At 31.7% G+C, this 27,335-nt stretch overlaps 1 protein-coding gene across 1 annotated transcript; it reads right to left on the bottom strand.

Moving 5' to 3' along the window:
• Positions 1 to 196: 196 nt before the first annotated feature.
• On the bottom strand, positions 197 to 23,018 carry LOC141693272 (phenylacetaldehyde reductase-like). Its single transcript, XM_074498309.1, has 6 exons — positions 22,831 to 23,018; positions 22,488 to 22,663; positions 21,842 to 22,027; positions 20,380 to 20,542; positions 716 to 902; positions 197 to 579 (listed from the first exon to the last, which is right to left on the bottom strand). Exons 1-6 carry the CDS (start codon positions 22,955 to 22,957, stop codon positions 435 to 437), a joined length of 984 nt encoding a protein of 327 aa, XP_074354410.1. The 5' UTR covers positions 22,958 to 23,018; the 3' UTR covers positions 197 to 434.
• Positions 23,019 to 27,335: the final 4,317 nt, after the last annotated feature.

A 27,335-nucleotide genomic window follows, 5' to 3' on the forward strand; every position in this document is an offset into this window, starting at 1 on the left:
GAAATATTTCTGATTATTTCTCTATATTCAACTTTTTTGTTATCAGGTGTTCGATTCATCTCATACGCACCTCAGAAAAAAGGGTTTTCGGGTTTTGTTTTATTTTATAACGGAAAGAAACCTTTAAAAAATATTATCATGTGATAAATAAATGATATTGGCATTTTGTAATTTGTGAGTAGGTGGCATCAAGATATATGACAAGCAGAATGCAGACATCAAGCATAACGTATATGGTACAACATTCAAGCCAGGTGCAGACCTGTTTTCTTACAAACCTGGTTTCTCTTCAAGCTATAAAGAGATTAAATTTTATTCTTCCAGTCACTACAATGTCTACATGATAGTACATTAATATATTAGAAATATCTATTGTACAGTCTGTAGATCCTGTCAAGACACTGTGACCACAATGGCACAATTTAATGTCTACTTTAAGACAGAAACCCTTTGCTCTTCAAGCTTTCTACAGAATCCTTGATAATCTGCTCCATCGGAGTAAACTGCAATCCCAAGTCCATCAGCTTCTTCGCTCCATCCTTCGATCTTAACAACCCGGGTTGGGTATCCCTTGGTATGCTGTTATAATAAGCATTTGTTTAAGCAACAAGTTATCATCCATTGGAGACAGATGAAAGAAATAACATTAAGCTCTGAATACAGTGATCAATTTCTTATCAGTAAAACATTAGCTTCAATGAAGTTGACACACTACCTAGGAAACTGATGTTCAGGATACAATTCTGCAACCTTCGCCGCAAAGTCGCCATAATGAGATATGGCTTCAACACACATGTGCCTTCCAGTTGCTGACAGGTTTTCATAAACTAGTATATGAGCTAGGGCCACATCTTTAACATGAACTGATCCCATAAAGAAGTCCTCATAAGTTTCCGTACAACCTGCAAACAAGTACAGGAAATATAACTCTGGTAGTCTAACAAAGAAGTCTAGACTACAAAATCAATGAAGAAGAGAAGTTCTGTAAAATTTAAACTACCAAGAAAGTAAGTGTAGTTTTAAAAATATAATTAATCCAGTTGGTTGATGTCATGCAAGATTTGAATAAGCCAATACAATACAGAGAGTATTGAACATATGCAAGTATAATATTTACATAAATCATAAAAACAGGAATCTTTGATAGTTGATTTTTCCGGTTAAAGAAGAAAACTCGGGTCATACTAAAGTACATGTAATAACTAATTTTTTAAATAGTTCAGCATACAAAACCAAATTCTACAGTTAAATTTACATTGCAGCCATATCTTTCAATTACAGAAACTTAATTACCTACACACCTGTGGCTCCAGTGAGCCATCAATCCTCGACATCTTAAGCCAAGGGCAGAATTTAGATCACAAAAATATACGGGATTGTCATTAATTTTAAGGGAAAAGAATAAACTGCCTGATTACGGTAGTTGTCATGTCTCTTTTAAAGGTCTGTAAGGCTTACATGCCCAAAGCTCTGTCAATTAAATTTTATCACTCAGACGGACTGCATGCCCTAAAAGCAGAAACACTTCTGGGGCTAACTTAAGAACGAATTTAGAGAAGCTGAATCTGGTAAAAGAAAGATATAGATCAAATGAATTTCTTCATTGAAAACATTCTCTGTGAGAAATGTAATGCATTTCTGCACCATTAATTTACAAAGAGTCATTCAGAAACATTTAAAATATCAAACTGACTTGTCCCTTGTTGTTCAAACAAACCTGTATTCTAAAAAAATTCTTAAATTCTCTTTAAAGTTATTTGCATAGGTAAAATATCTTTTAAGCATTAATGGAGTAATAGTGAAAACAATCTGCGATTAATACATATAAATCAAACAAGTGTGTGCGTGAGTAAACGAAATCAAACAGAGAAAGAAAAGATATAAACAGAAGAGAGATCCTCGAGTCCAGTTGAAACTGTCTCCTTAAAACTATTTCGTCTCTCACCGTATGTGCGAGTCGATAGCCTCCCAGGATAAAACGAGGTAGCGGCGGCGTTACGGATAACGAGCACCTTCAGAGAGCTTGAACGGGCACGAAATTATCACCGACCGAGAGAGAGATGTAGGGTTTGTGTTTAGGAGGACGGCTGTATATGTTGAGTTTTTTTGACCCTAAACCCTATAGCGAAAATATATAGGCTTAGAGAAACGTGTGCACTACTTCTCTTATTTAATTAACGCGTTAATTAAATTTAATTCGAGAGACAAATATTATTCGTAATTGAATCGAATTATAACTGTCAAATCAATTCATATTTCTATGTTCATCAAATCATTTGATACAAGTGGCAATATAAAAGATTTTGATTATGTTGCAAGTTTGTTTCTGAATGTTATTGATCAAGAAGGGGCCGATAATGTGGTTCAGATCATCACCGACAATGCTGCTAACTTCAAGGCAGTTGGTTTAAGCATTGAGGCAAAGTACCCGCACATTTCCTGGACTCCGTGTGTGGTTCACTCGCTTAATTTGGCTCTCAAGTCCATTTGCGAACCAACGGTAAACTCCAACCACTTTGAAAAATGTAAGTGGATCTCTACCTTAATTTCTGATTGTGATGAAATCACTATGTTCATTCTAAATCATGGCAAGGCCCTCACTTTGTTTCAAAAGCATTCAAATCATATGTTGGTTAAAACGGCCGAGACTCGTTTTGCATCCCATGTCATCATGGCCCAAAGGTTATTGTTAGTTAAAACTTCTCTTGAAAAAACAGTTTTAGATCCTAATTGGAAAACATTTAGAAAAATAAACTTAGAGTCCAAGGCTGATCATGTTAAGGAGTGTGTAATTTCTGATCGATGGTGGGATAAGCTTGAGTATTTTATAGGCTTCACATCTCCTATATATAACATGATAAGGTTGGGAGATACTGATACTCCATGTTTGCACTTAATTTATGATATGTGGGACACAATGATTGAGGAAGTAAGGGAAAAAGTTTTTAAGGAAGAGGGGGTAGATTTAAAAATGGGTGAATCTTCATTTTTTAATGGTATTCAACATATTTTGGAAGCAAGGTGGAATAAAATTAACACCCCTCTTCATTGCATGGCTCATTCACTTGTTCCTAAATATTATAGTCAATCATGGTTGGAAAGTGGTAGTGGAATTGTTCCGAGAGTGGCCCCAAATGAGGACCAGGAGGTTTCTCTTAATAGGGCCAAGTGCTTTAAAAAAATGTTTCCAAATCCAGATGATTTAAGAAAGGTGAATGCTGAATATGGAATGTTTTCTGCTGCGTTGGGTTTTTTTCGGAGTCTCATGTTATGGATGCTAGGATTCATGAGGAACCACTTAGTAGGTGGGCTAGTTATGGGTCTGAAACACCAATGTTGCAAAACTTGGCTTTCAAGTTACTTTCACCACCTGCTTCTTCCTCTTGCTGCGAGAGAAATTGGAGTTCTTTCGGAAATATTTAAAGTGTAAAGAGGAACAAATTAGCATCAAGTAGAACCGAAGAGCATGTGTATGTTCATAGTAATTTGAGATTGCTATCTCGTAAAAGTGAAGAATACACTAAGGGTCCTTCGAAATATTGGGATGTTGGTATGATTTTTGAACTTTACAGCCAATTTATTTATTTTTTTCTAACTAATGCTAATATTTTCTCTTTTTTTGTAAGGTGGAGATTCACTTTATATTGATGATGGATATGCAGAAGCATTTGCTAATATATTTATTGATGATCCTAATGCCGAGGATATGTTGTTTAATGAGGAAGGTGGAGAAGGAGAAGAAAATGTTGAGAAATGATTAGACTAATTTTGAAGTCCTAAAGATGCATTGTGGCATCTCATATGTTTTCCTTTGTTTTTCAAAACTTTATCACTAAGTTTGTTTCATTTGAATTATTGTTGCAATTGCTGCTACTTGGTTTTTTGATAGTTATTTCATGGAATTTAAGTTCGTAATTTTGTTTTTTTTTTAAATAACATAACTCAACATAAATTCTGAAAACACTTTATATATAATTTAAATTTATTTAAAATAAAAAATTGAAGTGTCCATATCCCCGTGTCTGATCCTTATTAAACGTGTCCCCGAGTCTACGAATTTAAATTTTGAAGAGTCTGACACTCCGATCCGTGTCCGATCCGTGTCCGTGTCCGATCCTTTTACAAGAGTCCGAGCATCCTAGAGTTAGATTACGCATTGCAGCAATAGCAAACATCATCCTTATGGACGTTATTCTCATTACAGGAGAATATGTATCAAAGTAATCAAGGCCTTTTTGTTGCTTGTATCTTTTAATTACAAGTCTGGCCTTATACTTATCAATAGTGCCATCAGTTTTCAACTTCTTCTTGAAAACCCACTTGCTACCTAATGGTTTGCAACCAGTTGGCAAGTCCACTAATTCCCAAGTATGATTCTGCATAAATGAATCAACTTCATTCTTGATGGCCTCTTTCCACATAGGCCCATCAGGTGAGGTAACCGCCTCCTTATAGGTTTTTGGGTCACCTTTTTCGAGCAAATAGGTCATAAAATCAGACCCATAGGATTTCTCCGTTCGTTGTCTTTTGCTCCTTCTCACTACCCCACATTTTCGTCTTCACTTTCGTCACTCTCATTATCGTCATCTACAGACTCATGAGATCGTTTAGACGTCGTAGGTTGGTTTCCTGGATTACAGGGAAACATCGTCTCAAAGAATGAGGCGTTCCTTGATTCCATAATGGTATTCTTTTGAATATCAGGAATCTTAGATTCATGAACAAGAAACCGATATGCAGTACTGTGTGGAGGATATTCGATGAAGATACAATCCACAGTCTTAGACCTATCTTCACTTTCTTCGGTGTAGGGATCAGTACCTTTGCAAGGCACCCCCACACTTTCGGGTGTTGGTAACTTGGTTTCTTTTTCTTCCACATTTCATAAGGACTTACATCCTTATTCTTGCGCATCGTAATATTTAAAATATTATTTGCGCTTAAGATGGCTTCTCCCCACATCGATTGTGGAAGCCCAGAGCTTAACAACATCGCATTCATCATCTCTTTCGGTGTGCGATTCTTCCTCTCAGCCACACCATTTGACTGAGGGGAGTATGGTGCAGTGACCTCATGGATTATACCATGTTGTTAACAGAATTCCCCAAACGGTCAACATATTCACCTCCACGATCATTTATGTATTTTAATGCGCCTTCCCTCTTTAGGGTTGTTAGATATATAAACGATCCAGAAAAGAAACCTACCCCCAGAAATTGGTATCAGAACCAGTAATAGGCGTGAGATGAACAGTAAAAACACTGTAGCAAAAGTAGCCGTGAATAGTAGACAGTGAATAGTAACTAATGAATAGTAAAAGGTACTTGAATAGTGAAAATGAAATAAAATTTAACGTTAAATGAGACTTCCGGCAAGAATAAATAGAGAAACGAATAAAGAATATAAATCTAAAATAATAGCAACTCTATTAATTTTATTTATAGTAGAAAACAAAGCAACACAACAGATGTGTAAGAAAATTTTATACAGACAATTAATAAGAAGAATTTGACTTATGGAAGATTTGAGGATACGATCAATTCAGTATATAGCTGATAAAGAACCAACATATAACAGGCTAATAAATCAACAAATTGAAAGTTGTAAGATAAGCATGCAAATAATAAATGAAAAATTAGATATTATAGCTATGTTACGAACAACGTTGGAAGAAAGAGATGAAAAAATTAGGAGACTAGAGGAAGAAAATCTTTTATTAAAACGAGAAAAATTTATTAAAGAAACTAATTTAGAAATCCAAATAAAAGACTTAAAAGAAGTATTAACTGAACAATATAGATTAATAAACGATTTGAGACAAAAAATTAAAAAATGAATTGGACAGATCCAAATGCAATAACTAGAAATAATAGAAAACTAAAGCAATTAATAAAAAATCAAGAAAAATTAGAAATAGATCTGGAAAAATTACTAGAAAGAAAAAATAAAATAACATGGACAAGAGAGAATAGCGAAGAAATTATGAGAATTTACCAACAACTTGGAAATATGATAATAACATTTAGAAATGATAAACTAAGAATACAAGGACTTAAAAGAATAATTTTAACAAATAATATAACTGGATAAAATATAGATGGATAAAATGTCATTAGAAGAAATAAGTGAAAAACAAGATATATATTATCAAATGGATGAATACGAAGGAGGAACATCACAAACCCTAAGTTTTAAACCAGATATATATAATCAAATTCAAAGTGAAACAGAAGAATTAACAATAAAAAAGATATTCAAGACATCATATTTTGAAAGAAATAAGGAAGTTAGGTATATAGCCCAAAAACATGAGAATGTAATAGATATAGATACAATAAATGGAAAAACAAGAATAAATTTAATAACGGATGGATTAATAAAAAGAGAATTATCCAAATTAAAACAAAAGGAAGCAAATAAACTAAAAAATATATATTTTGGAGCAATAGAATTTATAATAAAAGCATATTTTCAGAAAAATATCGATACCCCTATACAGATATATGTATTGGATGATAGAATAATAGGAAATATACAAAATTCATTAATAGCGGTAATAAAAGGGAACTTGATATATCAGAAATTAAAATTTATAATACAACCCGATTTCAGTATATCACTAAGGGATGAAAATAAAGAAAGATCTTTAACATTATACTATAAGTTAGATGGAATAAAAATGCAAAAAGGAAGTAAAGTTATTAGTATAGAAACCAAAATGGTTTATGCTATGACTGGAAACCATCACGTAAAGAAACAAACGGAATTAGGAATAATAGTACCAAAGTTATATAATGATATATTAGAAAAAATTGAACATAAAGAAGAATCTCAAATAACAATCCCAGAAGAAATTACAATAGATTTTAGTAATAGACAAATGATTCCAAGGCAAAGAATTAAACCAATATTAGAAGGATCTAGATTAAGTTTTAGAAAAGAACAAAATCCTATAAGATTAATTAGATCAATGAGTATGACGAGTAGAAAGATAGATTTAATAAAGATAGATACTGATAGTTTGAAAATAAAAATAATAATATTTGACGAAACAATAACAAGAGACTGTATAGCAGAAATTAATACAGGAGCTACCAAAAGTTTTATTCATATAAGCAAGGTAAATGAAGAAAATTGTAAATGGATAGAACCTCAGACTTACAGATATGCAGAAAATGATAGAGAAATATTTATTACTAAATGTACTAATTTAAAATTTAAAATATTAGACTTGGAATATAATATAAACATAGGAGTAATAGAATATGATAGTTCGAGTGAATTATTATTAGGGAGCGACTTCTTAAAAATGATAAATTATAAAATTAATAATAATGGAATAAAAATAGTAGATCAAGGAAAAGAAAGATTTATAGAAAAACTATGAATATACAAGAAAAATTAAGAAATAAGAAAGAAAAGTTAAAGAAGATACAGAGTATGTTAGAGAGCGAAATAGATTCACAAATAAAATACTTAGAATATAAGGAAAGACAAACAAAGTTAGAAAATGATATTAAGAAATTAGAAGAACATAGTAAAAATACTAGTAAATATTGGATAGATGTTGGAAATGGTTGGAAGAAGCGAATCAACAAATAATAAAATGTCAGACTCAGAATTTATAAAAAATTTATGGAAAATTCTGAAATAGAAATAGAAAATAAAAATATAATAGAAGCTTTAGAAAGAATGAAAAATGTAAATGCAGTAATAAAACAAGAATCTAATAGTGACCAAGAAGATAAAGATAATTATACTGATATAGAAACTGAAAGAATAAAAAATGAGGAGATGAATAACTACCCGGAAGAAGAAGTAACCGACCATAATATGGAAGTTATAACAAGATATAGGAACACGATACCAAAACACATACCAATAGGACAACATAATGAATTTAAAGAATTCATAGGATCAATGTCACAAGGCGTAAACTTAAATGGATACTTTTTAGACTTAGATAATGTATATGAAGAACAAGAAATTAGCAGGAGAATAACTGATTGGAATTTAGGAATGTATATAGCATTAATGAACTCCACTCATACAGATGAGTTAGAATATACTTATAACTTGATCTCAAAAACGTTAATTGGAAAGGTAGCATATTGGATAGAATCCATAGAATATCAGTTAAAAACTGAAGTACTAAGGTATGCAACGGATTGGAAATCAATGTTACAAATATTTGATATGATATTAAAAAGAGAATTCTTAGGAGAACCTTGGATAGTAGCTAGAGACCAAGTTCTAATAGAAAGAAAAATAGAAATAATAATGAATCTAAATAACATGAAATGCTGTAAAATTAACAAGTTACCAGAATATACTATAAGTTTTACTAAATTCTTTTATGAAGCTAGATTCTTACCTGAAGAAGGACATATATATCAACAATTATATTATGATCATTTACCAGAACCTTATAATACTGAGATAACTAAGGAATATAATAAGTTAGAACCTCGTGAAAACACTCTGGGTGAAAGAATAAGAGTACTAAGAGGATATCTAATGAGAAAATGTGAAGAATATAGGGTAAAACAGAAGGTTAAAAAGGATAAAAAACTAGGATTAAGAGAAATATGTGGATTCACTGAAAGAAGACTAGTATTTGGATGTGAAGATAAAAAACCCTATAGTAACTATAAGAAGAGGTATAATAAGAAAAAATCATATGATAGGTACAGAAGCAAACAAAATAGAAATAATTATCCTTATAAATACAACAGATATAAGAGAAAAAGATTTAGGAAATTTAGAAATACACCAGAAAATAGGAGAAGATATAAAAATAAGAGAAAGTTTAGAAGAAAACCTTTTAAAAAGAAAGATATAAGTGAATGTAAATGTTGGAATTGCAATGAAAAAGGACATTATGCTAATAAATGTCCTAAACTGAAAGAAAAGAAAGTAAAATATATAAATACATCACAATTCATAATGGAAATAGAACAAATTAAAGAAGATGACAATAGATGGTATGAATATGAAGAGTTTTATGTTAGTGAAACTGATAATGAAATAAACTTTATAAATTATGAATCATCTAGTGAAAGCAATTGAGAGGAATGGTAGCAATATACATAGAAGCAGATGTAGAATATAAAAAATATAAATTCCTAAAACAAAAAATATTTATAGAAAGTGGAGCAGATCTATGTCTAGTAAAAAAGGAAGTTTTAGCTTCATATAGATGGTAAAAATCTAATGCACATAGAACTAGGGTATTAGGATTTAATGAACAAAAGAAAGAATTAGATGTAATAGCAAAAAACATGAGAATAAAGCTAAATAAAACATTATTCAATTTACCTATTGTATATCAGAATAAGATGAAGCAATCTATATTATTAGGAAATAACTTCTTAGATTATTTTAAAACACATATAGTAACTTCAAATACCCTATCATTACAAACTTCGTGTAATAAGTGGATAGTATTAAAAAGAATTATGTCAATAAGTACTATAAGAATAAACAATTTAAGAATAGAAAGAAATAATAATCTACAAGAATTAACTGAAAAATATAATAATTTATTAAAATCCAACTTCGGAGAAAATCCTATGAGTTTATGGGATAAGGAAAAGATATATGCTGAAATAATATTATTAAACCCTAATGATATAATAAGATCTAAACCTATAAGGTATAGCCCTTCAGACCAAAAAGAATTTGATAATTTTGAATTATTAAAACTAAAATTAATACAAGAAAGTAAAAGTCCACATAGCAGCCCGACTTTTCTTGTAAGAAAACATAATGAACTAAAAAGGGGAAAAGCCCGTATGGTAATAGACTATAGAGAATTAAATAAGAAAACTATATTTAATGGATATTTCTTACCATATAAAATAAATCTTATAAATAGACTAGGAAATAAGAAATGGTTTAGTAAATTCGATTGTAAAAGTGGATTTTGGCAAATAAAATTAACCAAAGAATCAAGGCCTTTAACAGCCTTTAGTGCTACGCAAGGACATTATGAATGGATAGTATTACCCTTTGGATTAAAAAATGCGCCACAAATATTTCAACGAAGAATGGACCAAATCTTTAGAAAATTAAAAGATTTCTGCATAGTATATGTAGACGATATATTAATATATAGTGAAACTCTAGAATAACATATAAAACATTTAGAGCAATTTATAAAAACAATAAACCAGCATGGAATATTATTGTCTGAAAAGAAATCTGAAATCTTTAAGAATAAGATAGAATATTTAGGATACAAAATAGATAAAGAAGGTATACAATTACAAGATCATATAGTAACAAAGATTGTAAATTTTAAGGATAAATTAGAAAATAAAAAAGAGGTACAACAGTTTTTAGGAATAGTAAATTATGCCTCAGATCATATTAAAGACTTACCTAAATTAAGAAAACCATTACAGAACTAACAAAAAATAAACCTTTTGAATGGACAAAAGAACATGAAAACTGTATAAAAATTCTTAAGGAAAAGGTGAAAGATTTACCAAAACATAGAATACCCATAGATACAGATCATTTAGAATTATATACTGATGCTAGCGATATAGGATGGGGAGCAGTCCTAATAGCATATGAGAAGGATGACATAGATAAAAAAATATGCAGGAGGAACTTGGAAACCTAATGAATCAAACTACCACATATATGAAAAAGAACTATTAGCTGTAAAATATGGGATTAAGAAGTTTCATTATCATTTATTACCTGTTAAATTTGTAGTAAGAACAGATAATACTCAAGTAAAAGCCTTTATTACTAATAAAATAGAATTATTACCAGAATTAAATAAAAGAAGAAAATGACAATCTTTTTTATGTTGTTATGATTTTGTAATAAAAAATATATCAGGAACAAAAAATGTGTTAGCTGACTATCTTAGCAGAGAAAATAAACAATGAAAATAGAATATACAAGAAGACAAGCTCAACCATGGAAAATAATATCGGGATCTTTAATAATATGGACTACTACTTCAGAAGCTGTAGAATTCATAAAAAGTTTTGCTCTCGAAGGATTAGATGAAAATAATACAGAAAAACTAGAAGAAGCATATAAAGGATTTCTAGAAATAGAAAAACACATTGGTTATTATTTCACTCCTAATAGAAGGTATATTGATGAATTATTAATATCAATTATTAGAAAATTAAAAGCCATTGAATGTCATGCATTTTGTTTTTGTAAAGGGAAAATTTAATTGTTTATTGTTCTTAGCAGGATAACAAAAGATGGAAAATTTTGAGAAATATATCACTGATGTCACTTCTTATATATCAACCAATAATGAGAAAATCAACAAACTCCAAAAGGAGATAGAAACCCTAGTTCAGGAGAACCAACATTTTCTGAAACAAATTATGAAAGCTATAAAAGACGAAACAACTCTACAAGCTTCAGTTGCAATCCCTACAATAAAACCTATAACATTTTCATCAAAACTTGCAACCATGCCATCACCTTCAACCAACATATCAACTACTCTGTCAAATTTATCAATGAGTGATAAGCTGAAACACTCACCGGAGATAGTGAAAACATATGAGCAAATGATGAAATATTATGATTATAAATCTAACCCTGATATTTGCAGACTGACAAAATCTACAAAATATCCCAGATATATTTGTTGTGAAAATGCAAAACCTGACATAGTCTATAACCTGTTTATACATGGTTTTGATGATAAGATCTTAACAAATGAAACCATGTATTGTATATCAAAGCTACCAAGTATAATTGTCAAATCCGTGGAAGCTATGGTACGGGAAATGGGAGCAGGCTCATACGGAATACAAGTTTTTGATGCATCAACTGATCTAGTTGGAAAACCCATAATAATATGTCAACTATTTAAATTGGGAAGGAATATGGCAGATATTGTGGGAGAAACCAAAAACTTGAAATTGCCAAATCCCTGTGATATTAACAAATTCCAGGAATGGTTATGTGAAAAACGAGCCATTGGACTAGCTACCCTCAGGTCCAAAATACAAGATATATTACGAGCTCGGAAAGTTATAATCATTTCTGAAAGCCATGGTGGAGGTTTCACCGAAAGTATAATAACCTTATATTATGATAATATTATACAAAATTCAGATACTATGGCATTAGAAATAATGCTTGATAAAATAGAAAACCTGAAATATAATCATGCAAAACATACTACTGAATATTATCAAAGAATAACAGGTCCTAGAAAGAGACCTATTATCAGTCTAAAAGATGATGATAAAAGGGAATTCTGATCCATTTGCATGATACAAAAATGGTGTGATACACCAAAACACTGTAAATTGAATGGTGAAAACCAAAAAAAATATGAAAGAGTTATATTACCAGGAGATAGAAGATTCCCTTCAACAACAAAATATCAAGGCAAAATGATAAAAATGGAGAAAGAAGAAAAGAAAAAGCAGATTCCCTGGAAAAGATGACAGATCCTGCAAGATATCATGGCAGACACAGAAGATAAAGATGAAGAAAATATGAAGAGACGAAAAAAAGAAATGGCAGACAAAGAAAATAAAAGATTCCTGGAAAAAACCTGCAAAAGAGAATTATTAGTAATTACGTAAAAGAAACCGGTTATCCCGGTAATCTGTAACGATATAGAAGTACTACTATAAATAAGTCCATGCATGAAATGTAAAGGATATCTGAAATTTCTGAAGCTAAAAATTCTCTCTTTGAATATGTCAGGCTAAACTTCTTCACTCTCTATAATCTCTACTAAGAATATATCATAATAATAGAAAAGATTATTTTATATGTATTATATACAATCAGGATTAATTCAGAAAAATAATACCTTGAAGAATAGCAATATGGAAGAGACCGTGTGAGGACTCCTGCATCTAGCCAAGAATATCCAAAGGAGCTTGGAGAGCGTTAAGGATAATAGGGCAAGGGTGAGTTGAGACTTCCGGTGACCAGAAAGCTATTGTAAGAGATAAAAATTCTGATTTAAATCTTATTGTGTATGATAGCATTATAAAATAATGTTCTCTAAGATTGTGATGTTTAATTAGTATGAGGTTATAAGGATGATTTAAATTAAAAAAAAAAATGAATTCGTTTTTGTCTACTGCTTACTACATGCGAAAAATAACCATATTAATCGATATGAATATGTATTTTAATGCGCCTTCCCTCTTTAGGGTTGTTAGATATATAAACGATCCAGAAAATAAACCTACCCCCAAAATTGGTTTCTTTTCTAAAACTTAATCTAGATCCTTCTAATATTGGTTTAATTCTTTGCCTTGGAATCATTTGTCTATTACTAAAATCTATTGTAATTTCTTCTGGGATTGTTATTTGAGATTCTTCTTTATGTTCAATTTTTTCTAATATATCATTATATAATTTTGGTACTATTATTCCTAATTCCGTTTGTTTCTTTACGTGATGGTTTCCAGTCATAGCATAAACCATTTTGGTTTCTATACTAATAACTTTACTTCCTTTTTGCATTTTTATTCCATCTAACTTATAGTATAATGTTAAAGATCTTTCTTTATTTTCATCCCTTAGTGATATACTGAAATCGGGTTGTATTATAAATTTTAATTTCTGATATATCAAGTTCCCTTTTATTACCGCTATTAATGAATCTTGTATATTTCCTATTATTCTATCATCCAATACATATATCTGTATAGGAGTATCAATATTTTTCAGAAAATATGCTTTTATTGTAAATTCTATTGCTCCAAAATATATATTTTTTAGTTTATTTGCTTCCTTTTGTTTTAATTTGGATAATTCTCTTTTTATTAATCCATCCGTTATTAAATTTATTCTTGTTTTTCGATTTATTGTATCTATATCTATTACATTCTCATGTTTTTGGGCTATATACCTAACTTCCTTATTTCTTTCAAAATATGATGTCTTGAATATCTTTTTTATTGTTAATTCTTCTGTTTCACTTTGAATTTGATTATATATATCTGGTTTAAAACTTAGGGTTTGTGATGTTCCTCCTTCGTATTCATCCATTTGATAATATATATCTTGTTTTTCACTTATTTCTTTTAATGACATTTTATCCATCTCTATTTTATTCAGTTATATTATTTGTTAAAATTATTCTTTTAAGTCCTTGTATTCTTAGTTTATCATTTCTAAATGTTATTATCATATTTCCAATTTATTGGTAAATTCTCATAATTTCTTCGCTATTCTCTCTTGTCCATGTTATTTTATTTTTTCTTTCTAGTAATTTTTCCAGATCTATTTCTAATTTTTCTTGATTTTTTATTAATTGCTTTAGTTTTCTATCATTTCTAGTTATTGCATTTGGATCTGTCCAATTCATTTTTTAATTTTTTGTCTCAAATCGTTTATTAATCTACATTGTTCAGTTAATACTTCTTTTAAGTCTTTTATTTGGATTTCTAAATTAGTTTCTTTAATAAATTTTTCTCGTTTTAATAAAAGATTTTCTTCCTCTAGTCTCCTAATTTTTTCATCTCTTTCTTCCAACGTTGTTCGTAACATAGCTATAATATCTAATTTTTCATTTATTATTTGCATGCTTATCTTACAACTTTCAATATGTTGATTTATTAGCCTGTTATATGTTGGTTCTTTATCAGCTATATACTGAATTGATCGTATCCTCAAATCTTCCATGAGTCAAATTCTTCTTATTAATTGTCTGTATAAAATTTTCTTACACATCTATTGTGTTGCTTTGTTTTCTACTATAAATAAAATTAATAGAGTTGCTATTATTTTAGATTTATATTCTTTATTCGTTTCTCTATTTATTCTTGCCGGAGGTCTCATTTAACCTTAAATTTTATTTCATTTTCACTATGCATGTACCTTTTACTATTCACTGTCTACTATTCACGGCTACTTTTGCTACAGTGTTTTTACTGTTCATCTCCCTCCTATTACTGGCTCTGATACCAATTTCTGGGGGTAGGTTTCTTTTCTGGATCGTTTATATATCTAACAACCCTAAAGAGGGAAGCCGCATTAAAATACATATTCATATCGATTAATATGGTTAATTTTCGCATGTAGTAAGCAGTAGACAAAAACGAATTCCCATTTCTGGGGGTAGGTTTCTTTTCTGGATCGTTTATATATCTAACAACCCTAAAGAGGGAAGGCGCATTAAAATACATATTCATATCGATTAATATGGTTATTTTTCGCATGTAGTAAGCAGTAGCGAAAAACGAATTCATTTTTTTTTTAATTTAAATCATCCTTATAACCTCATACTAATTAAACATCACAATCTTAGAGAACATTATTTTATAATGCTATCATACACAATAAGATTTAAATCAGAATTTTTATCTCTTACAATAGCTTTCTGGTCACCGGAACTCTCAACTCACCCTTGCCCTATTATCCTTAACGCTCTCCAAGCTCCTTTGGATATTCTTGGCTGGATGCAGGAGTCCTCACACGGTCTCTTCCATATTGCTATTCTTCAAGTTATTATTTTTCTGAATTAATCCTGATTGTATATAATACATATAAAATAATCTTTTCTATTATTATGATATATTCTTAGTAGAGATTATAGAGAGTGAAGAAGTTTAGCCAGACATATTCAAAGAGAGAATTTTTAGCTTCAGAAATTTCAGATATCCTTTACATTTCATGCATGGACTTATTTATAGTAGTCCTTCTATATCGTTACAGATTACCGGGATAACCGGTTTCTTTTACATAATTACTAATAATTCTCTTTTGCAGGTTTTTTCCAGGAATCTTTTATTTTCTTTGTCTGCCATTTCTTTGTCTGCCATTTTTTCTTTTGTCGTCTCTTCATATTTTTTTCATCTTTATCTTCTGTGTCTGCCATGATATCTTGCAGGATCTGTCATCTTTTCCAGGGAATCTGCTTTTTCTTTTTTTCTTTCTCCATTTTTGTCATTTTGCCTTGATATTTTATTGTTGAAGGGAATCTTCTATCTCCTGGTAATATAACTCTTTCATATTTTTTTTGGTTTTCACCATTCAATTTACAGTGTTTTGGTGTATCACACCATTTTGTATCATGCAAAGGGATCAGAATTCCCTTTATCATCATCTTTTAGACTGATAATAGGTCTCTTTCTAGGACCTGTTATTCTTTGATAATATTCAATAGTATGTTTTGCATGATTATATTTCAGGTTTTCTATTTTATCAAGCATTATTTCTAATGCAATAGTACCTGAATTTTGTATAATATTATCATAATATAAGGTTATTATACTTTCGGTGAAACCTCCACCATGGCTTTCAGAAATGATTATAACTTTCCGAGCTCGTAATATATCTTGTATTTTGGACCTGAGGGTAGCTAGTCCAATGGCTCGTTTTTCACATAACCATTCCTGGAATTTGTTAATATCATAGAGATTTGGCAATTTCAAGCTTTTGGTTTCTCCCACAAGATCTGCCATATTTCTTCCCAATTTAAATAGTTGACATATTATTATGGGTTTTCCAACTAGATAAGTTGATGCATCAAAAACTTGTATTCCGTATGAGCCTGCTCCCATTTCCCGTACCATAGCTTCCACGGATTTCACAATTATACTTGGTAGCTTTGATATACAATACATGGTTTCATTTGTTAAGATCTTATCAACAAAACCATGTATAAACAGGTTATAGACTATGTCAGGTTTTGCATTTTCACAACAAATATATCTGGGATATTTTGTAGATTTTGTCAGTCTGCAAATATCAGGATTAGATTATAATCATAATATTTCATCATTTGCTCATATGTTTTCACTATCTCAGGTGAGTGTTTCAGCTTATCACTCATTGATAAATTTGACAGAGTAGTTGATATGTTGGTTGAAGGTGATGGCATGGTTGCAAGCTTTGATGAAAATGTTATAGGTTTTATTGTAGGGATTGCAACTGAAGCTTGTAGAGTTGTTTTGTCTTTTATAGCTTCCATAATTTGTTTCAGAAAATGTTGGTTCTCCTGAACCAGGGTTTCTATCTTCTTTTGGAGTTTGGTGATTTTCTCATTATTGGTTGATATATAAGAAGTGACATCAGTGATATATTTCTCAAAATTTTCCATCTTTTGTTATCCTGCTAAGAACAACAAACAATTAAATTTTCCCTTTACAAAAACAAAATGCATGACATTCAATGGCATTTAATTTTCTAATAATTGATATTAATAATTCATCAATATACCTTCTATTAGGAGTGAAATAATAACCAATCATATCGATTAATATGGTTATTTTTCGCATGTAGTAAGCAGTAGACAAAAACGAATTCCCCAAACGGTCAACATATTCACCTCCACGATCACTTCGTATCGTTTTGATTTTCTCAGTTTGTTGTGTCTCAACTTCTTCTTTATAGATTTTAAATTTATCTATAGCTTCGTCTTTACTTTTCAACAAATATACATACCAGTATTTTGTACAATCATCAATGAATGTAATAAAATACTTGTTTCCTCCTCTTGTTGGAGCGAATTTTAAATCACATATATCGCTATATATTAGGTCTAGCACTTTGGTGTTCATTTCCACACGTTTACGTTTAAATGATGATCTCGTTAATTTTGCCTCAACACAAGTCTCACACTTATGTTTTGAATCAATAGTGAGTTTTGGTATGTATTCTTTTGCACTTAAACGTCGTAAAGTGTCATAATTTACATGTCCTAATCTAGCATGCCATAAATTAGGAGACTCCAGCAAGTAAGCAGAAGAATTCTTCATTTCATTATCGTCCTTCACGGACATCACATTGAGCTTAAAAAGCCCATCGGTTACATAACCCTTGCCTACAAACATACCACTCCTAGACAAAATAACTTTATCTGACTCTATTATAATGCGAAAGCCATGCTTATTCAACAGAGAACCAGACACAAGGTTCTTGCGAATATCAGGCACATAAAGTACATTCTTCAAAGTCAGATTCTACCCAGAGGTCATCTTCAGGATCACCGTGCCTTCACACTCAATGGTAGAAGTTGCTGAATTCCCCATGTAGAGCTTCTCACCAGCATCAGAAGCTTTGAGGCTAGAGAAAATCTGTCTGAGCAAACATGCCTAGTAGCACCAGTATCAATCCACCATTCACGCGGATTAGAACCGACCACGTTCACTTCAGAGACCGTAGCACAGAGGTCTATATCACCCATCTCCTTGGAGATATTATCAACCATGTTTGCTTCTTTCTTCTTGTTGGGCTTCTTGGGCTTCTTGCAGTCAGAAGACCTATGACCAACCTTATCACAGTTGTAGCACTTCCCTTGAAATTTCGACTTCGAAATCCCTCCCTTGGGTGCCAGCTTTGCCCCTTTCCCAGAACTAGTCTTCTTGGGCTTGGAGCTTTGAGCATGCTCCACCATGTTTGCCTTCTCAGTGGCAACATTAACTTTCTTCTCGGACCCTCTGTTGTCTTCTTCAATACGAAGTCTAACAATAAGATCTTCCATAGACATCTCATTTCGCTTGTGCTTAAGATAGTTCTTAAAATCTTTCCATCCAGGTGGAAGCTTTTCAATAACAGCAGCGACTTGGAAAGACTCACTTGTGACCATTCCCTCAGCATGAATGTCATGAATGATCACCTGCAGTTCCTGCACCTGACTGACCACAGTCTTAGAGTCTGTCATCTTATAATCAAGAAAGCCGCCAACAATCCACTTCTTTGCCCCAGCGTCCTCGGTTTTATACTTATGGTCAAGTGACTCCCATAAGGCCTTAGCTGTTGGCTTCGTGCTGTACACGTTATACAACGAGTCAGACAAACAATTTAGCACATATTTCCGACAGATGTAGTCGGAGTGCTTCCAAGCATCAGCAGCATACACAGTCTGCACGTTACACTCAGCAGTGAGCAACGGTGGTTCTTCCTCAAGGAAGCGATCCATATGCAACGTGGTCAGATAAAAGTGCATCTTTTGTTGCCAACGTTTGAAGTTCGTTCCGTTGAACTTCTACGGTTTTTCAGCATGTGCAGCAGGCACAGTTGGCATAACAGGTGCAGCAGGCACCACAGGTGTGACAGTCGGAACATGCGTCTGTACTACAGGTGTAGGCACCGCATGTACGTTCGACGGAACGTATCCTGTCGACGTTTGTCCAAAGGGTACACTGAACTGCCCAACGACAGTGTGTCCCATAGGCACATGCCCCGAAGGCACATGCCCCGAAGGCACATGTCCAACAATCGGCTGACCCCCATCAGATGCTACGATCTGTGCGTCAGGGTTAGGAGGCTGCTGGTGACCCCCATCAGGTATTACAACCTGTGCGTTGGGATCAACCATCACGTTTCCAGCGTTAATCACAGTTTGGTTCTCCATCGATCTGTTACTCAACAAAACAAGCAGATACGGATGTATAAAAGAAATAGCTTTAAGATTGTGAAAACAAACTGCGATTAATACATATAAATCAAACAAGGGTGTGCGTGAGTAAACGAAATCAAACAGAGAAATAAAAGATATAAACAGAAGAGAGATCCTCGAGTCCAGTTGAAACTGTCTCCTTAAAGCTATCTCGCCTCTCACCGTATGTGCGAGTCGATAGCCTCCCAGGATAAAACAAGGTAGCGGCGGCGTTACGGATAACGAGCACCTTCAGCGAGCTTGAACGGGCACGAAACTATCACCGACCGAGAGAGAGAGGTTGTGTTTAGGAGGACGGCTGTATATGTTGAGTTTTTTTTACCCTAAACCCTATAGCGAAAATATATAGGCTTAAAGAAACGTGTGCACTACTTCTCTTATTTAATTAACGCGTTAATTAAATTTAATTCGAGAGTCAATTATTATCCGTAATTGAATCGAATTATAACTGTCAAATCAATTCATATTTGTATTTATAAAAATAAATACCGAATAATGATTATTTATTTAAGAGCCCGGTGGAAATTAAATTAGCAAAACTAGTCCGTGATTATTCGAGCCAATTTTCTACTACATTCGTGTCCGCACGTCGCACACGCGGGCAAGCCCGAAGGCTTCGCAAGCCTCGGATTACCCCTCGAAATCCCACAATTTGCACCCCCTTGCGCGCGCACGTAGGAGATGGAGCAACACCTTACTAACACTTTTAAACACTACTAAAGTGTTGTGCTATATAAGCAATGGAAACCCCTTTTCCATCTCAATGTGGGATACAAGATTTCCTTTCTACATTTTCACCTTCAAGGGACCAATTTAGATGATCACATCTCATTCATCCCTTAACCATTTTGAGTGTTTCAAAGTGTCTCGGAAAGCTCTCACGGAAGAGAACATACTCCAAGCGTCACCCACTCAAGAACGGCTCAAAATGACTTGACAATGTGGGGCTCAATACCCACATTTTCCAACAGTAATTGCATAAATATAAAAACTAGGATGTGCCTTAAAATTACCCTGGAAAAGGCGAAGAAGCATTAACATGCTTGCATTAAGTGTTGGAGGGAGAACGGGGCCCATCACAGTTCCAGGATTTACCACAACCACATCCAAACCTTTTTCCTTGGAAAATTCCCAGGCAGCTTTCTCAGCAAGTGTCTTAGATGCTGGATACCATAACTAGCAAAGATGGAACAAAGAGGTACAAGTTAACAGCTGAGTTAATATCACTAGCTCTTGTTTGAAGTTAAAAGTTGAAGCCAATAACTATGAGCAATTTATCGAGCCCATTCAGATCAAGGTTATTCTTATCAATTAAGTGCTTCAAGAAATATGTAAGTACCTATGAGTCTGCCTCAAAATGAGTTTAGAAAAGTATTAAACCACTGGGACAGAAAGGAATTTTTAAAGGCCAGTTATATACATAATCAAAAGCAGAACAGACAAAATATCAGTGCATTAATCTACATATATTTTTATGTTTCCAGTTTTTTTTCTCTATTTAGCCTCCTATGTGAACTTGATTGCAAACTTTGTCTTTGAATTTATTATGTACTCTCTTCTTCCCAAGAATCAGATACGTCCTATAAGGCTATAAGCCTATAACCATGATTCTAAAGTATCATTTTTAACTTCGACGCAAATCTATGACATTAAGTACATAGCGTTATGCTTGTAGTGTCCCATGCACTTCGAGAATGGCAATGACACCAAGTCAATGTCGGGAGTCCAGGAGGAACCTGGAGGAGTTATCCCTATTCTTCAAGGAGACATCGACTCTATCTAAAGTTAAATACGCAACAATGTACTAATTAAAAACAGTCATGGAAACAAACATGGGGGTCAGCTCAACGAACTGAATTCCATGAAAGTCAATCCCTTCAACAGTAAGGTTCTGACTTGGCGAAACTGCTCCCCCCTCCCTCCTTCTTCTCTACTCACAAATGGATAGTAGCTTTACCTGTGTAAACAGTTAGACACTCAGCTGCACTTCGGAGAGCATCTCGGCTCACATTCATTTCAACACATTACCAAAACATACGGATACTCTCTCGCCCCTCTCTGTCATTACACTCAGCATTTAAATTACTTTTCTTGTTCTACCTTCAGCTTACCAGAGAAGATCATTGTACTTAAAATGGTCAGCACCCCTTTTTTGCACCAAACTATCCGAATGGTGGACCCATTGCCGCCCACAGTTTACTACTCTAATAAGAGGTTTCTGTGTCACCATTTCTTGTCTTACTCTTTTCCTTCACTTCCACTTTATTACTCATAGCACACACACATCAAGATAATTTTCTATTCATTAAAGTCCCAATTAAAGCTGAATCTGGCATAGACACCGAGTTACACTGAACTTCAGTCCTAGATAATTATCTATTGTCATTACTCATTACTTACACCAAGCCACTAATTTGAAAAGTTCAATTTTCCATCCACATAGCTAGAAATGAACAATAGAGATAGCATGCGCACCTCCTTCTGCTTACAATAATCAACATCAGTCCAACAATTCTCATTCTTAACCACATCTGCTGGCCAATGACGGCTGGGAACAATTGCTGAAACAGATGAAGTAATCACCACACGCTTAACTCCAAGCTCCTTGGCAGCCACAAGCACATTATTGGTCCCCTTGATCGCTGGTCCCAATACCTCCTTCTGCAAACTCAAATATTAAACGCATATTGCGTATTTCTATTTAAATATCCGCAACTGAACATTTCAATATATAACACTATATGTGTATAGTATATTGAATACAGATAAACTTCCATAAACGAATACCATTCAAACCTGAAAATTTGATTCATTTATCAAATTAAAAAATACATTGTGTCTATATACATTCAGAGAACTTTATTCATTAATCAAATCAGAGAACTTTGTTAGAAAGGACAAAAAGTATGATAAATGAACACCATCAGAATCAGAGAACTTTATTCATTAATCGAATTACTATATACATTCTCTCTGTTTTATATTAGAATCGACAAGAAGTATTAAATTATTGATACTATTCATGTCTCGCGTACTCATATGCGTACTCATATATCAAGGTTCTACTGTTTTTAAATTTCTGCAACTCAAATATGTGTAAATATGGAATACGAAACCAAACCTCCGGATCATGAATTTTATCCACAGTGCAAGGAGAAGCAAGGTGAAAAATCCCAGTAACACCAGTAATCGCCTTAACAATCGAATCATAATCGAGAAGATCAATCTGAAACAGACGAAGACGTTGCGATTTGTGTTCTTCTAGAGCTTGCAAATGCTTTGTTTCATTCTCATTATCTAAATTACAATCAAATTAATCAAATCATAATTAATTTAATAATTCACATAAATTAAAAGAAATGTAATGTAATGAGATACAATGAGAGAGAGACAGAGAGGGAGCCATAGAGAGAGAGAGAGGGAGACGGAGAGAAGGAGAGGGAGAGAGGGAGAGAGAGACTTACTGAGATTTTGAACGGTGGCGTGGACAGTGTAGCCACGGTCGAGAAGGAGACGAACAAGCCAAGCGCCGATGAAGCCACTGCCGCCGGTGACGCAAACTGTCTTGTCTCCGATGTGGTTAGAAGCCATTGTTTGTTTGTTTATCTCACTCTCAACTAAGAGCAAGTCAAGACATCCAACGATAAGGCACTTCTCTCGGTTGTTTAAATAATTTTAATAAATATCTGAATGATTAATATTTCTGAATAATCTGAATTATTCAAAAATCTGAATGTTAGGACAAATAATATTGTTTGATATATTACCTTTTTTCGTAATTTCTGAATGACAAAATTTTGACATCAATTTTAACATTTAGAAAACAATAATTTTAAATATTAAAAAATAAAACATTATAATTTGTTATGTATAATTAACCCGTCATGAACAATGTACATCAAGATATTTGATAATATATTTAATTTTCATTTTATGAATATCCTCAAAATCAAATAATTGTTTACTTATTTAGTTTATTTATCATTTGATGTTAAAAATATACTATTTTTTTTATATTAGGAACCACGATACAAAATATAAATAATAAAATAGTTCTTAACAGTAAATTATATAAATTAAAATAATGATTAGGTGTAAAAAGAAAGGTAGAAGTACCATATGAACGACTCAGTTACACATTTTTACATGAATGATTAAGGGAAATATGAATCGCTCAGATCAAGAATTTTTTTAAACAAATGTGCTGAATGTTAGAATCGGTCAGGTGGATGCTCATTCATGAGTATTCAGAGGTAAACAAATGGGGCCTAAGTAAGTATAGTTGAATATATTTTTCACTAAATTGCAATAATTACTTATAATAATTCGATTTTAAAATAAATGACTCCAAACTCAATAAATAGGTTCCGAAAAGTATACACCCGACTCAATTAAATAGGTCATGTGTTAGATAAATTTTATCTAACATACTATTATAGGGCGTCGGATCTATATTTCAAGATCCCTGATTTAATGAATTTTTTTAGTCGCAAGGGTTTTTTCCCTTTCTCCCTTCCGCGAAAAATATCCGCAGAAAGCTAAAAAAATTTCCTAACATCTGGGCCCTTCAAATATTGATATAAGAGTTCCGGAACATTGTGTTAGATATGACTTATCTAACACACAATTGTTAGGGATTACCACCCATAAATAAAATGTGCTAATCAAACACATGACCTATAACTATTATATGTAATTATAAATTTGATTTGAAAAATTTAATGATTACAATTTAAGTGAGAAAACTAAAACTGAGTTTACTCGAGATTTGAAGTGTGATTTTTTATTTATTGTTTAACATGATACTATATTAGTGTGTTCGGGCTTGATGTCGGCTTCAAAACGGACAATGCGAGTCTGTATTTTTTAACCGCGTTTGTAGTATTTATTATTTTATTTTAACTCAATGCAACAAATCCAGTTACCTATATTTATCTATTTTATTTGTTATTTTAGCTTGTATAAATAGTATAATTTTATCTAAACCAAGATGAATAATGTATATTATTTTCTTTTATTCGGGGCCATTATAAGTACTAACAACTTATCTTTTGATTTAAATTTGGTTTTAGAAGGTTCAATGGTAAAAGTTGTATTGGCCTAGGTGAATTGTTTATGTTATTTTATCTTTTTCCGAGGTATTTTACATATATAATATCATTTGTATTATTATTATTATTATTATTATTATTATTATTTTGTGAATAATAATTAATTAATGAGAGTATTTTATTTTAAATATAATAATAAATTAGAGTATGAGCAAAATACAGGTGATCGGACCAGACTACCAACAAAACTTTTCATGTTTCATATTTATTATAACTGACTATATTTTTTTATATTCTTTTAATTTAGCCCGGATAAATTTCATAATTTTATTTAATTTCGGATAAATAATGTGTATAGATTATATTTGTATATACATACTTATATTTTGAATATTAATATATATTTTTTGTTAAATATAATTATAAATTTTGAAGATAACCAAAAATATAGGTGATCGGACAATTACCAACAAAACTTTCATTATTTTATTTTTAATATAATAGTATAGATAGATAGATAGATAGATAGATAGATAGATAGATAGATAGATAGATATAGTGTAAATCATATTTTATTAAACGGAGTAGTGTGTAATTTAGAAAGAGGTGTTTTAGTCGGATAAAATAAGAAAGGTCGTGTGTTGTTTTTTTAAAAAAAGTAATTGATATACACAGACTATTTAAGTGATGATAAGTAGGTAAATATTGAAATTACTAATAAAGGTAATTAAGTAAATTAACGAAATACCGTAACAACCAAATTTTTAATAACAATTATATATACGTCAATATATAATTGAAATTGATAAAATAATTTGATTTTAATATCAATTAAAACAATATAAAGTTCAATATGAGTTAGAATTTAAATCGGTGGATGAATTGACTTCAATATCAATTAGAATTAGAACTAATCAACCGACAGACCAAACAACTTTTTATAATTATGGTAATGTTATTTTTTTCAAATTGAAACAAAAGTGAAACATATTTGATCAATATTATTATTTTTTTCTAAAAATAAATAAATAAATATTGTTATATACTATCATCACATGGTATAACAGGAGGAATACTCGGGTCTCGGTACAATCTACTTATTATTGAGCTTTGCTTTGCTTTGCTTTTCAATATGGACCGTCCGGAAGCTTTACCTTATGACTTGTTAACCTTTGTTAACCGTGATTTTATTTTGCCAAAATATTATGCATTTCATCAAAAAGACTTAATTCAGCTTGGACAAACCCCAAAACTGGTGATACGATCAGGTTGACAAACAAATAAACGAGCTAAATGAATAGCCGTTTTGTTTCCAAATCGCTTAACATACAGAATATAAATATTATTTAAACTGAAAACGATTACAGTAGTTTCCCAAAAAATCCATCATACACCATCTCCAAAATCAGTAGCATCACAATTGACCTTCACACAATAAATTCCAGTTGTAATCCAATGTTGAGAAGTGATTGGAGGTACAGATGCCCTCATAATATGAACAATTTTCCGTTGTGAAATGTGAGCTTTTACGATTTTCACCACCGATTCAGACTCGATGCGAGCTTTAAGATTCCCCGAAACACCAATTGAATCATTCTCAACGATACAAATCAACAAGTCAAAAATATCAAAAACATACGGACCACTCCAAATGGAGGACAAACAACCACTCCAAAAGGAGGACAAACAAAATACGTAAAAAGATTGGGTACGATAGTAATTCTTACAAAATAAGGATGATTATTGAAAGAAAAATAAAAAATTGATTATTAGATGGGGAGAAGAAGATGGAAGTGATTTTTGGAAAAGGAAGAGTGTTTAATTAATGAAAAATAAGGAGTAGATCTGAATATTTTTGAGACGGCTAACTAGGGTTTGGGGGTCGACTCTCATTAAAAGAGTACTCTTGTGAGAGTATTTTAATATAATACCGTGAAATTTAATAAGAGTAATTTAGCGAGGGTTGGCTAGTTCCTGTACAATTTGGCAAGGATAAATTTTAATTTTCTTTTTTTTCCCCGGGTTGCAAAAGTAATTTAGTAAGCATAGACTTTTTTTAATTTGCTTTAATATTATTTGAATTAGAATAAACTAAGCAGGGATAATCACGTAATTTCAATAAGTACCGATCGACCGACTACCAAACTTTTAATGTTTCATCTCATTATAATATAGTATAGATTATGGTACATTCTCTGTTTCTCTCTCTACTATATGATGAAAGTAAACTTTTAATAATAAAATATTAAATATATAATGAGAATAAGGCATATTGTTGGAGTTAAAGTAAGATAAATATGTCCTAAATTACTAGGACATAATATTTTATATTATATTTAAATCTCCAACTAAGACATTGTTGGAATTACTCTTAACACACTCACACTTCTGTTTCAGTTTAGTTTCGTCTTAAATGATTTATCCTCGTTCTTATTTGAATTTATTTGATTTTTTTGGACAAGGTTAATAAATTTAGAGAATTTACCAAAAATACTAACTTTTCTAAATTTTTTTGCAATTTTACTATCTTCTGATTTTTTTTTTCAAAAATACAGAATCAACCAGATATGCAACTACTTGAATGCAGTTTTGTTGGTTGATTTGAGATTGCATGTAGTTGCGAAAACTCATCAGAGATTGCATACAATTGATTCTGGTGGTTAAAAACCGTATTTTTGCAAAAAAAATTGAAAAATAGTATTTTTGCAAATTAAAAAATATTTTTGCAAATTTTTTAAAAAAGTGACAGTATTTTTGCAAAAATGTTTTTAGCCTTGGGTATTTTTCAAAAAAGCCCATAAATTTATATCATATCAAAATTCCTTTTATTTTATTTTAATTTAATTTAGAAAGAGACATATAAAAAAAGAATTTGGATTTCATGTATATATTTAATTGTTAAGTTAATGTTTTCTTAC

The sequence above is a fragment of the Apium graveolens genome, chromosome 10 (assembly GCF_009905375.1).
Source record: "Apium graveolens cultivar Ventura chromosome 10, ASM990537v1, whole genome shotgun sequence".
Classification (NCBI taxonomy): Eukaryota; Viridiplantae; Streptophyta; class Magnoliopsida; order Apiales; family Apiaceae; genus Apium; species Apium graveolens.

What these genes read in the sequence shown, in the direction of transcription:
- LOC141693272 (XM_074498309.1), bottom strand. Translation starts at nt 22,957, where the DNA reads ATGGCTTCTAACCACATCGGAGACAAGACAGTTTGCGTCACCGGCGGC. An exon ending in CGCCACCGTTCAAAATCTCA is followed by an intron (nt 22,664 to 22,830) that starts GTAAGTCTCTCT and finishes ATTGTAATTTAG; the next exon opens with ATAATGAGAATGAAACAAAG. An exon ending in CCTGAACATCAGTTTCCTAG is followed by an intron (nt 580 to 715) that starts GTAGTGTGTCAA and finishes TTATTATAACAG; the next exon opens with CATACCAAGGGATACCCAAC.